A 13,868-nucleotide genomic window follows, 5' to 3' on the forward strand; every position below is an offset into this window, starting at 1 on the left:
GCTGTCACACTGTGCTTGTCCTGACGACAGTGATAAAATCAATCTGGTGAGTGGAGTTGAGGCACTCTGGAACAACCCATTGTGCCTTCTACTGTGTAAGGCCTGGAGCTGCTGGATTCTTTGATGGTGTTTTCAACATGGATATTTTCAGTTCTTTGCATTGTACTTTTGCCCCTTTTTAATGGCAGGATTCTGTAATCTTAATTTCCAGGAACTTTCAATAACATTGTGTCCCTTAACAACACTGGTCTAGGATTGGATTGGTAGAGTCCCTTTTTTTCCTTGGCCAAGCACTTTACCAGTAACTGAAGTACCTTCTAAAGTCCTCACAGAAGTACTGTTTTGTGTAAAGTGAGATACAAATAGATCTGATGGATGTATTTGTAAGGCAGTTCATTACATATGTGTTTAAAGAATGTTACTATGTGCTTCACCCATAAGAAGAAGGTTACTGTATAAAAAGGGGGATGATTTAAATTTTTCAAAATAATTATTGTCAAAAATCTTCAGGTAAATTTTAGCTCACTCATTTGGATGAAGCTATATTCTGAAATCATACCTTTGATTTGGAAACAATATCAAATGTACACAGTTCTAAGACTAGAAATATTATATCAAGAAGAATGAAAGGAAGTATGTTGGCTTTCTTGGAAATTACTATGGACCGCTTGTCTTCTCTATAAGCTGAACAATTTGGACTTTAATTCATAGCACATTGGTCATGAATTTGAAGGCCTTTCTATATTCTTTGATTAATGTGTTGCTTAATTCATCACTATTTTATCCATTTTAGAGTTTAATGACATCTACATTGTATTTGTATGCCCCATTGGAATAAAACAGAAGCCACTATTTATTATTTTAGAGTGTGAGTTATGAGTTATTGTATTTAATTCTGATTGATACTCTGTTTATGCTCTCACTTGGAATATATTTCCGTAGGAATGGCTGAGAGATTTGTGTGAAAAGAATAATTGGAAACACAAAAGTTCACCCATAATATGGAGAGAGCTTTTGGATCGTGGAGGAAAGGGTTTTCTTCTGGGAGGATATAATGAATTCTTAGAACACGCCCAGGTATTTCCAACATTCTCATTTGTTTCCATTATGTTGGTTTCCTAATGGCTTGTTTTCTAACATGACTCCTTAGTCCTTTTATCCACTCTATTGTGCATTTAAACAAAACTTCCCTGATAGCTAGCTATTCCTGCTACTTACCTCTTCTTTCATGTTGACTTCTTTTTATTATTTATTTTTATTTTTTTATTTAAACACCTTGATTACATCTTATTTCCCATATGTAGCTTTACTATGGGATCACTTCCAACATGAAATCTGAGTTGATGCTGGTGATTGCTAAAGAGAACCTGAAGACACATATTGAAAAGGAACTGGAGGAGAAAGCTCCCAAAACTCTCGCTGATGCATTGCATGTTTGGATTACCAGGTAGGCCAACCAGACTTTGGGCTACATACATCTTCATGTATTTGATATTCTTCTCTCTTTTTTTTTGTTTTTGTTTTTGTTTTTTGTTTTTTTGGGCCACTTCCAGGATGCTCGGGTTACTCCTGGCTATATGCTCAGAAATCACTCCTGGCTTGGAGGACCATATGGGATGTCGGGGGGTTGAACCATGGTCCACCCTAGGCTAGCGCCAGCAAGGCAAATGCCTTACCACTTGCACCACCACTCTGGCCCCTGATATTTATTTTTAAGATCATTATTCTTTAGATGATTACAAGAGTGTTCAATTTTACAATATTTATGTGCCAGAGTAACCATTATCTTCCACAGTTTCTTTGTGTCACCTCTAATCTCTTCGAAAGGCCCATTTGGTGAAAGAATACATCAATGTCAAATATTTTATTTATTTTTTGACTTGGGGCCACCTCAGTAGTGCTTAGGGCTTACTCCTGGCTCAGTGGTCACTCTTGGTGAGGGTCAGGTGACTATATGGGGTACCAGGGATCAAACCTAAGTCTGCCTCTTGCAAGGTAAGCACCTTACCCACTATACGATCTCTCTGGCCCTAACATCTATAATTAAAATGTATAGCTGTATGTATATATGGACATATGGCCTTCAATGTAGCCTCGTGTGAATTTTATATGAACTTAGATTTAATAGCTGAGCATATAGGTATACAAGTGCCTCATTACAGCAAATACATTCATTTTCACATCCCTGTGTCCTGCCTCTGTTCCTGCATTCTATGTATCTCATGCCATATTCTCTAACTCTCTCTAACTCTCTCTCTTTCTTTCTTTCTCTCTCTCTCTCTCTCTCTCTCACACACACACACACACACACACACACACACACACATACACACACACACACAGACTTCCTTGCCTACTGGCTAGCATGGACTTTATTCTTTCTGACACTCTCACTCCTGCAGCCTGCCTTCCTTGCTCATGATTCTTGGTGATTGTCTTTCTTTTGCATCTCTGTGTTCACAGTCTTGGGCACACATCTTCTGTGCAGCCATTTGCTTTTCCCTTCCTGTCTCTTTCAGTTTCACTGCCTTTCCTGTACCACTTGGCCTTCATCCCTGCTGTCCTTTCTACATGTCTATGTGACTCCTTGAAAATGTATTTGCTATTATAAAATATTTTAGATACAGAAATTCACCATGACAATGCTGGTGCAATCGCTCAATTTTTGAAACACATGCCTAGGGTTTTGGTCCTGTCACCAAATTATCTCCAAAGTGTCACTATGAAAAATCTCCTACCCAGCACCACTGGTCATGGCCAAAACCCAGAGGAAAAAAGAATTAAGAAGAATGTAATAACTATACATGAGACTCACACCAAGATGTAATCCATATTATATTATATTATATTATATTATATTATATTATATTATATTATATTATATTACATTTGGATATTTTAAAGACTAACTGGTGCAATGTGGAAACTCCTATTGTACTCTCTTTCAAACCTACTCTAAAAATTAGAATATCAAATTCAATTTGAACTTGTTTCAGATATCATTGCAACTTTGGTGCATACTGGTATTGAATTTGAGAACAGATGTATAATTCTGGTTTTGGGGGCTTGTTTTTGTTTTGTTTTGGCCACACCTGGTGATGGTCAGGGCTTACTCCTGGCTATGTGTTCAAAATCACTCTTAGCTTCGGGGACCACATGTGACACCAGGGATCAAACCGAGGTCTGTCCTAGATCAGCTGCATAAAAGCCAAATGCCCTACTGCTGTGCTATCTCTCTAGTCCCATAGTTTTTTAGATGTATAATTCTAACCTTTGACATTTCTCAGCTTCTTCATAAAGATTTGGAAAAGACAGCCCCCCCATGAAGAGGTGTAATTTGATGAAATTCTCTTTAAAAAGAAAAATGAAAGTATACATAGACTTATAAAACTTATTTCAAATGATGATTTTTCATATTCTCTTTTATAATCTACTAGTCTGGAAGTTGTTTTCAGGTGGCCAGAGGAAGGGAGAGGAGTGGGCAGGAAAAGTTCTTTATTCTATTTTTTTTTTAATTTTAAAGAAAATGCATCAGGTAGTGCTAGAGGTAAGGTGTCTGCCTTGCAAGTGCTAGCCAAGGAAGGACCGCACGACCGTGGTTCGATCCCCTGGTGTTCCATATGGTCCCCCCAAGCCATGGGCAATTCCTGAGTGCTTAGCCAGGAGTAACCCTCAAACGGGTGTGCCCCCCCCAAAAAAAACCAAAAAAAAAAAGAAAAGAAAAATGCATCATATAGTTAACATAATTGAACATAATACATTTGTTTCCAGTGAGAGCAAAAGTTATAATTAAAAAGGAATAGGACAAAAAAATAAAAAGGAAGAGAATAAAGAAACCTTTAAACAAGAAATATAGTATCAAGCACATTTGTGAAAATTATTTTATCTTCAGTGAAGTTATCAATACAATGGTAGAAGCTTTAGTAAGCTCTTGTTAGCTGTCCATTCTGTTAAGTTGGGGTGTTCTTATAGGGATGGCAGCAACAAATTAATGAAGTTGTTCAGAAATTCAAAGCACTATTACTGATACTATGCTGCCAAGCTTCCTGAGAGAAGGAAAATATGGTGGGGAGGGTGCCTCACTCACCCCAAAAAGCCCTGGTGACATCAGCCAAAAATCCAGTGTACCTGAAGTTTGGTCAGATTGGTGTTCCTCAAAAAGAATCTTAGAGGGATGTTGAGGTAGAGTCATTGGGAAAACAGTGCATCTGGGTGATATAGGCAGCAGACGTGGCTTCGGCTGGACTGTGTGTTGACCTGCCTATTCCTCCTGAGATGACCAGATTTCTGCTGCATGGGTTTGTGTAGCCATGATGTTTTTTTCATGGCTCAGTTAACATCTCTTTTGAGAAAAGAGTGGAGCTGGCCCTTTGCGAACATGGCAACTTCCTATTTTACTTTTAATTGTTAGGCTAAGATGCATCTATACAGCCTATTGGAGATATTTTATCTCCTTCACAATGCATTGGCAAAACTCTATGAGGAATGAAGTTTTAACATGGGAGGGTGAGGAAGATATTCTAAAAGCCATCAGTAATTGAGTCTTGTATTTGCCTTTAGTGCTTCTTCTCCAGCCTGCTGCCACCTCATTCCTATTTTAGTGAGTGGTGAGGTGTTTGGTATGCAGACTGAAGTCAGCATCACCTTATTCGACAAAAAACACAAGGAAGAAACTCTCCAACTCCTGAGGGAAGAGACCCAGAACCTTGTGGCACCACTCCTACAGAGCATTGAGATATGCACGCGAGTGGAAGATGCCTTCCATCAGGCACATGTAGTCATCCTGCTGGATGACAGTACCGAGCAGGAGCTGACCACATTAGAGGATTATTTACGCAGCAAGCTGTTTCTGTGCAGGCTCTACGGGTACCTGCTCGAGAAAAATGCCCATGATTCCGTCAAAGTGCTTGTTGGAGGGAAGACCTATGTGAACCTAAGAGCGGTGCTCCTCATGAGATATGCACCCAGCATTGTTCAGAATATTATTGCAGTGGCCTTGGGTGTAGAAGGCCAAGCCAAAGCACTTCTGGCCAGCAAGCTGAAGACGACGGCCTCCAGTAAGTCAAGGTCGGTGTCTGGGTTTATTTGAGTTTTGAACTTCATAAGCTCAAAGCAATTTGGAGGGTGCCCTGTGAAGTCTGCAGGAACTTTCTGGCTGGAACAGGTAAGGTTGTTGATGGCTTAAAAATACAAACTAACTAAAAACAAAAAACACCACCACTCTTTTTTTTTTTACTTTGTTTGTTGATTGATTGGTTTTGGGGGCATATCCCCCCCAAAAAATAACCCATGATGCTCAGGGTTTACTCCTGGCTCTGCACTCAGAAATCGCCCTTGGCGGCTGGGACACCATATGTGATGTTGGAAATCGATCGGGGTCCCTCCCAGATTGGCTGCATGCAAGGCAAATGCACTAATGCCGTGCTATCTCTGGCCCCAACACTACCACTCCTGAATGATCTACTGGCTCTTCCCTACATTCCTCCTGTGACCTTGGACAATCCCTTAGCCTTACAGTGCCTTGGTTTCCCCATCTAAAATTTAGAAATATTTGGGGGAGGGTTGGGCCAGACCCAGTGGTGCTCAGAAATTATTCTTGGCTCTGAACTTAGATATCACCCTGGCAGGCTCAGGGGACCATATGGGATGGCTGCTATCAAACTCAGGTCCATCCTGGGTTGGCACTGTGCAAGGCAAGTGCCCTACCACTGTGCTACTGCTATTGTGGCCCTAGAAATTAGAAATATTAAAGGCTGGGGCAGGGCGGTGGCGCTGGAGGTAAGGTGCCTGCCTTACCTGCGCTAGCCTAGGAGACGGACCGCGGTTCGATCCCCCGGCGTCCCATATGGTCCCCCAAGCCAGGAGCGACTTCTGAGCGCATAGCCAGGAGTAACCCCTGAGCGTTACCGGGTGTGGCCCAAAAACCAAAAAAAAAAGAAATATTAAAGGCATCTCCCTACTAAAATGGAGGTGAGGATTTAAAGAAAAAAATTTCTAAAGTTCTTCGAAGGGGCTCTGGCAAGTGACAAACCTTCACAATGGCATTACATGTTCCAGTAGGATTATGATATCAGGTGCATTTCTACTTTTATTAGTCCCTGATTGATTGATATCAGAATGATAAAAGGGTAAAATTGGATCAAAAAAACCCATCCTGGGCCAGAGAGAGTAATAGCCAGTACATAACTTGCTTATTTTATGGTATGTTTAGTTTCCAAAATGTTAGAGACTTCTCTATTTTTAATGTCTACCTTTATATAGTCTCCATCTTTTCATCTTCTCATCATTTTAGTACTTTCTTGAGTCTTTTTTTCCTTCTGAAAATAATTTTCTAACTTTATTTTTTATTTATATTTTAATTTTATTTTATTGAAACCATTGTGAGTTACAATGTCCTTTACAGTTGAATATAAGATATACAGTGAATCAGGGCCATTCCCACCACCAGTCCCTCTGCCCATATTTCAAGAGTGGATCTTACAACACCAGCACCCTATGCCCTCTAGCCTGCCAGTATAACAGACCCATTTAAGTTTAGATTGTTAAAGTTTAGGTCTCTTGATTATATTGTTGTTGACTTTGGCTTGGATATTTAGTTCTCTCCTTTTTTCTCCACCAATGCATCTGAGACCACTTGGCTACTGGCCCCCATCCTTTCTTTTTTTATTCTTAATTTTAAGAAAATTGCAGAAATATGAGGTAAAACAAAGTAATACTTGTCCCAAAGTTCTATGAAAAAGGCAGGAGCCCCTATTTAAAAGGAAAAAAAGGTAAAAAGAAGGGTGGCAGTTTTTTTGCATAGGCACAGCAAAAGTTGAGGGAAATAGAAGGAAAAACCCTTTGGCTTAAAAACCTTTGACCTACCCATGAAGCATCCTGCCATAGACCAACTATACACTCTTGGCATACTAAGTTGTCTAGCCCCAAGGTCTTTCTTCCTGGTCCCAGTAAAAGTTCTCCTCAATCACAGTTGTTGCAGTCAGGATTCTCTTATTAGTGATCTTGGTGTTTGCACAGATCCTATGTTGAAATCATGGTGTCACAAAGCGTCTTCTGGTTTCATCTCACCATCAGTGGCGATGCAAGGAAACATGCCCTGAAAGCAAGTTGTTTTTGTTTCAAAGTCATCAGGGTGTCATATGAACCCATTCTGGAGCAAGTTGGTTCTTTGGCAGCACTAGGGCATTCCCCAGTAGAGGTTCGATTTCTGGTGCTGGTGCAGAAAATCGTGCTGGTTCCAAATATTGGATCCAAGGTTTGGGGTGGACAGCCAATGTCCAATCGACTGAAGCCTAAGTTAAATCACTGTGACAAATGTTCAGAGTGAAAGATCCCTCTGCAATATAAAATTTATGAGCTCCTATCCTTATTAGATAAGAACTTCTTTCTATATTAAGATTTCCCCAGTTTAATGTGTCAATGTGAAAAGGAACAATGCCTTATGATACTACTGGTACATAGGGGAGTAAAATAACAAGTTAAGCAATCCCTATAACCTGGTTCTAACATGAACTCAGAACCCAAGAGAAACTTTCTACTAAAATTTCCTACTAAACAAATCCAAAATGGGGATGGGGAAAACTACACTTACATAATAAATACACACTATGAATTATGCCTATTAAGTAAATACATCTAAAGAAATAAACAAGGGAAGTTAATATATCCCCTTTAAGTCTTTTGAAATAGTTGGGAGCAGGGGATAAAATCTGGAGCACAGATTCAGCCTGCATTGTGCTGCTGTGTAGTGTGAAAAATGGCTCCCACATCAGGAAATGTCCTCAAGCTGAGAGTCTCTCAAAAGCCAAATCTGGTAGCGAGCAAAGCCCGCTGCAAAGGGAAGTGGGAGAAAAGGAGAAGCCTCCAAGAGCAAATCAGCAGTAGCAGTAGGGGAAGCTTCTTTCTGGGACAAGGTAATGTGGGTTGGAAAGCTGTCTTTTAGTTTGGGAGATGGTTGGCAGCTGATTGACCTGTGAGGAACATTCCAGTTCTTGATAAGTTAAGAAATGAGGGTAGAAAGAGTTAAATAGGGAGAAATAACAGATATGGGGTATAGAAAAGTATAGAAAAGAATTTGTAAAGTGGTAAGCAAGGAAAGAGGAAAAGAAAGGGTTATATATAATGGGGAAGGAATATATACTACATACACAGACATTATGTGCAATACAGATGGCACTAGACAGACATAGAGGTGGCCACACACACACACACACACACACACACACACACACACATACACAATGAAAACCAATCCTTAGATTGCTGTTGAAAAACTGACCCAGATAGAATGGATCAGAACACTTAAAAATATAAAGCTGACAAGTCAGATGAAAAGGTTTTCCATGTTCTAAATCTAGACAAATCATCATTGGTAAGGGTAAACTTTACTGAAAAAAGGCTTTCTGGGTTAGATTGTGCGTAGAACATTCTTAAAATAACTACAATTATCAAGTCTAGAATAATAAGCAATATGCTAATAAGCACTGTAAATTTAGTCTACACTATGAAGTATCATCTAACAGGTCTTGGGTATCCAGGTTCCTTTCCTGAAAGCAAATTGACTTTTTAATAGGAAATCATTTCATATTTCTCGTAGAGCTACACTCTGCCAATGTCTGTCTGAGAATTCTGTACAAAGGGGCCTCCCAACTTTCACTTAAGAAGCCCAGCTATCATTATTGGTGTTTCTTTCTCAGCCAACGAGTTCAAGTGATTCAGAACTGTATTCCAGAACATGGTATTGCTCAGACTATAAACGGTCAGAGACCATGTGTTACCCCAGTGTTTCACTGGTGATTGTTAAGAACTTCCATTACTTCACCAATCAATGCTTTGGGCTAGGTGTTATCAGGGATCATAATGGACATTTTACATGTGACCAAATACCTAGACTAGTTTTCAAATATGAGTTTTTGCCTTTCAGGGTGGAGAATTTTTAGTTCCAAATTTTCTACATCCAGCATTTTGATTGTTATTCCACTCCATTCTTCCTCCTTGCATATAGAATTAGAATTCCAATTGAGTAATCTAATGTAATTTTTATGGGGCTCCCCTATGTATAGTCTTTGCACTTATCTTGTTGCATATAGGATTCTAATTATTGACATTTTGATTACAATGTCCCAGTGTTCTTCTGTTTGGGATTATTTCTTCATTTTTGAGCCTTATTACTCACTGTATGTCACCTTTCTAGATAAGGAAAGATTTCAGGTATTATTTTTCCCTTTTTTTTTTTGATTCCCTTATAGAATCCTATAAATCAGAGGTTTCTGCTCTTGATATTAATAAACATATATTTTAAGTCTCTGAGTGTTTTTTTTCCAGGCGGGTCACACCTGGCAATACTCATGGGATACTTCTTGCTCTGCTCTCAGAAATCGCTCCTGACAGATTCAGGGGATCATATGGAATGCCTAGAATTGAACCACCATTGATCTTGTGTCAGCCCTGTGTCAGACGCATGCAAGGAAAATGCTCTAATGCTATGGTATCTCTCCGGCCCTTCTCTGTATTTTTTATATTTTATTTAAACACCTTGATTACATACATAATTGTGTTTGGGTTTCAGTCATGTAAAGAACACCACCCATCACCAGTGCAACATTCCCATCACCAATTTCCAAAATCTCCCTCCTGCCCACAAGACCCCCATCTGTACTCTAGACAGGCTTTCCATTTCCTTCATACATTCTCATTATTAGGACAGTTCAAAATGTAGTTATTTCTATAACTAAACTCGTCACTCTTTGTGGTGAGCTTCCTGAGGTGAGCTGGAACTTCCAGCTCTTTTCTCTTTTGTGTCTGAAAATTATTATTGCAAGAATGTCTTTCATTTTTCTTAAAACCCATAGATCAGTGAGACCATTCTGCGTTTCTCTCTCTCTCTCTCTCTCTCTCTTTCTCTCTCTCTCTCTCTGACTTATTTCACTCAGCATAATAGATTCCGTGTACATCCATGTATAGGAAAGTTTCATGACTTCATCTCTCCTGACAGCTGCATAATAGTCCATTGTGTATATGTACAACACTACTTGATCATAGTGGATGATCTTCTTACTGAGGCATTGAATCCTATTTGCCAGGATTTTGTTGAGGATCTTTGCATCTGCATTCATCAGCGATATTGGTCTGTAATTTTCTTTTTTGGTAGCATCTCTGTCTGGTTTAGGTATCAAGGTGATGTTGGCTTCATAAAAGCTATTTGGAAGTGTTTATGTTTGTTTAATTTTATGAAAGAGTCTTGCCAGGATTGGTAGTAGTCCCTCTTGGAAAGTTTGAAAGAATTCATTAGTGAATCCATCTGGGCCTGAGCTTTTGTTTTTGGGCAGACATTTGATTACCATTTTAATTTCATCAATAGTGATGGGGGTGTTTAGATATGCTACATCCTCTTCCTACAACCATGGAAGATTATAAGAGTCCAAGAATTTATCCATTTCTTCCAGGTTCTCATTTTTAGTGGCGTAGAGTTTCTCAAAGTAGTTTCAGATTACCCTTTGAATCTCTGTCATATCTGTAGTGATCTCTCCTTTTTCATTCCTAATACGAGTTATCAAGTTTCTCTCTCTTTCTTTGTGAGTTTTGCCAGTGGTCTATCAATCTTGTTTATTTTTTCAAAGACCAATTGCTGCTTTTGTTGATCTTTCGGATTGTTTTTTGGGTTTCCACTTCATTCATTTCTGCTCTCAGCTTTGTTATTGCCTTCTGTCTCCCTATTTTTGGGTCCTTTTATTGAGCACTTTCTAGACTTTCTAGTTCTATGAGCTGTGTCATTAAGCTATTCAGGTAAGCTCCTTCTTCCTTCCTGATATGTGCTTGCAAAGCTATAAATTTTCCTCTCAGTACTGCTTTTGCTGTGTCCCATAAGTTCTGATAGTTTGTGTCTTTATTGTCAATTGTTTCCGGGAAGCTTTTGATTTCCTCCTTGATTTCATCTTGGACCCACTGGTTACTCAGTAAGAGGCTGTTTAACTTCCAGGTGTTAAAGTTTTTCTTCTGTATCCCTTTGGAATTCACAAATAATTTCAGAGCCTTGTGGTCAGCGAATATAGTCTGCAAAATTTCTATCCTCTTGATATTGTGGAGGTATGTTTTATGTGCCAGCATGTAGTCTATCCTGGAGAATGTCCCATGTACATTGGAGAAAAATGTGTATCCAGGTTTCTGGGGATGGAGTGTCCTATATATATCCACTAGGCCTCTTTCTTCCATTTCTCTGTTCAGGTCTAGTATACTCTTGGTGGGTTTCAGTCTGGTTGACCTATCCAGTGTTGACAAAGCCGTGTTGAGGTCCCCCACAATTATTGTGTTGTTATTGATATTATTTTTCATATTTGTCAACAGTTGTATTAAATATTTTGCTGGCCCCTCATTTGGTGCATATATGTTTAGGAGAGTTATTTCTCCCTGCTCTACATACCACTTGATTAATAGAAAATGTCCATCTTTGTCCCTTACAACCTTCCTGAGTATAAAGTTTGCATTATCTGATATTAGTATGGCCACTCCAGCTTTTTTATGGGTGTTGTTTGCTTGGATAATTTTTCTCCAGCCTTTTATTTTGAGTCTATGTTTGTTCTGACTATTCAGGTGCGTTTCTTGTAGGCAGCAGAAGGTTGGATTGAGTTTTTTGATCCATTTAGCCACTCTGTGTCTCTTAACTGGTCCATTTAGTCCATTGATGTTGAGAGAAAGAATTGTCCTGGGATTTAATGCCAACTTTATATCGAAATTTGGTGTGTCTTTTGGTTAGTCTTGTCTTAAATTAGGTCTTTCTGTTTTTCTCTTAAGACTGGTTTTGGTCTGTAAAGTTTCTGAGCTGTTTTTTGTCTGTAAAACCATGTATTCTTCCGTCAAACTGGAAAGTGAGTTTTGCTGGGTATAGTATTCTAGGTGAAGCATTTATTTCATTCAGTCTTGTCGCAATATCCCACCACTGCTTTCTGGCATTGAGTGTTTCTGGTGACAGGTCTGCTGTAAATCTCAAGGATGCTTGCTTGAATGTAATTTCCATTTTTGATCTTGCTGTTTTCAGAATTCTGTCTCTATCTGTGGGATTCTTCATTGTGACTAGGATGTGTCTTAGGGTATTTTTCCTAGGGTCTCTTTTGGTTGGTACTCTTCAAGCATGCAGGATTTGATCACATATATTCTTTAGCTCTGGAAGTTTCTCTTTAATGATGTTCTTGACCGTTGATTCTTCCTGGAAATTTTCTTCTTTTGTCTCTGGGACTCCGCTGATTCTTAAGTTGTTTCTGTTGAGCTTATCATAGACTTCTATTTTCATCTGTTCCCATTCTTTGACTAATTTTTCCACTGTCTGTTCATTTGGTTTAAGTTTTTTTTCCAATCTCTCCCGCTGTATGGAATTGTTATTTATCTCATCTTCCACAGCAGCAAGTCTATTCTCAGCTTCTGATACCCTGTCCCAGAGCTTATCCATTTTGTCATTCACTTTGTTTACTGAGTTTTTCAGGCCTGGTGTTTGACATGTTATTTCAGTTTGGAGTTTTGTGATTTCTGTCTTCATATTTTCTTGGTTCTTATTACTGTTCTGTTCAACTCGATACATGGTTTTTTTTGAGTTTGTTGAGCATCTTCCATATTGCTAGTCTAAAGTCCTTATCTGAGAGGTTGATAAGTTGGTTGGTTATTATCTGGTCATCAGAATTGTCATCCTCATTCTCTATGTCTAATGCTGGCCTGCATTGTTTCCCCATTGTGACACTTGTATTTTGGGTTTTTCTACATGTTGTGGTGGTATTCATTGGCTAAATGATGCAGGCAGCCATACTGCTCTGGCTCCGCCCTTTTTGGATAGGTTGACTTGCCTCCAAGAAAGGGGAGTCCTCCGTGGATGAAACCTCACACAGGATCAAATCTTAGGCCCTAGCACACAGCAGAGAAGACAGTCCGGAGAGAAATGCTGGGCTTCAGTGATACAGCACAGTTCTTACTGTGATTTTTTTCTTCATGATGCAGTGGTGTTCTTTCCTTAAAAAGAGTGCATGGCCACGTAGTGAAGCGGAACCAAAGTGCTCTTCTGGAGCCTCTTTCGGCCCACTCCCAAGAGGTTCATGTGACAGGACAGTAGACAGATACACACAGGCAGCACTCACAATTTTTCACAGTTGGGCCCCACTGGGCAGGTGTAGTTTCATGGATTTTCCTAGCCTGACGTCACAAACAGGGGACCTGGCTTCTGCAAAGTACTGCTTATAGCCGGTTTTCACATTATGGAGCAGTTCCTTGGCGTTCCCGCCCTAGAATTGGCCTCTGGGAGAGCGAGTTTTCTGGAGCCTCTTTTCAGCCCACTCCCAAGAGGTTCATGCAACAGGACAGTAGACAGACACACACAGGCAGCACTCACAATTTTCCTCTCTGTATTTTTTTTTTTTTTTTTTTGGTTTTTGGGCCACACTCGGCGTTGCTCAGGGGTTACTCCTGGCTGTCTGCTCAGACATAGCTCCTGGCAGGCACAGGGGACCATATGGGACACCGGGATTCGAACCAACAACCTTTGGTCCTGGATCGGCTGCTTGCAAGGCAAACACCACTGTGCTATCTCTCTGGGCCCCTGTATTTTTTAAAGCTTATCCTATGATTTCTTTTTATTGGCAGTGTCTTTGAGATTACTAATTTGATTTTCATTTTTTTTCTATTCTGGTACTCTATTCTATAGTTGCTTCATTTCTGGCCAAAGGGTGTCTCTTATTTTTCCACCATTCTTTCCTCAGATATTGATTTTATCTTCCAGTGGTTTCTTTAGTTCAATAAACATTGAAATGATTGTTGCTTTAAAATCAACCTGACACTTTAGAAAGTTCTGATTTAATTGAGAATTCTGCTGAGATTCTATTACCACAATA

General features: G+C 39.5%; 1 protein-coding gene across 1 annotated transcript in view; it reads left to right on the forward strand.

Annotated features, from left to right (window-relative positions):
- MDH1B (malate dehydrogenase 1B) overlaps positions 1 to 13,868 on the forward strand; it is a 66,569-nt gene that overhangs the window by 6,712 nt on the left and 45,989 nt on the right. Inside the window, exons 3-5 of the mRNA XM_049772901.1 lie at positions 943 to 1,077; positions 1,305 to 1,447; positions 4,561 to 5,057. Coding sequence (XP_049628858.1) covers positions 943 to 1,077; positions 1,305 to 1,447; positions 4,561 to 5,057 — 775 coding nt within the window. The remainder of the gene's footprint in view (positions 1 to 942; positions 1,078 to 1,304; positions 1,448 to 4,560; positions 5,058 to 13,868) is intronic.

Source organism: Suncus etruscus, chromosome 5, assembly GCF_024139225.1.
Source record: "Suncus etruscus isolate mSunEtr1 chromosome 5, mSunEtr1.pri.cur, whole genome shotgun sequence".
Classification (NCBI taxonomy): domain Eukaryota; kingdom Metazoa; phylum Chordata; class Mammalia; order Eulipotyphla; family Soricidae; genus Suncus; species Suncus etruscus.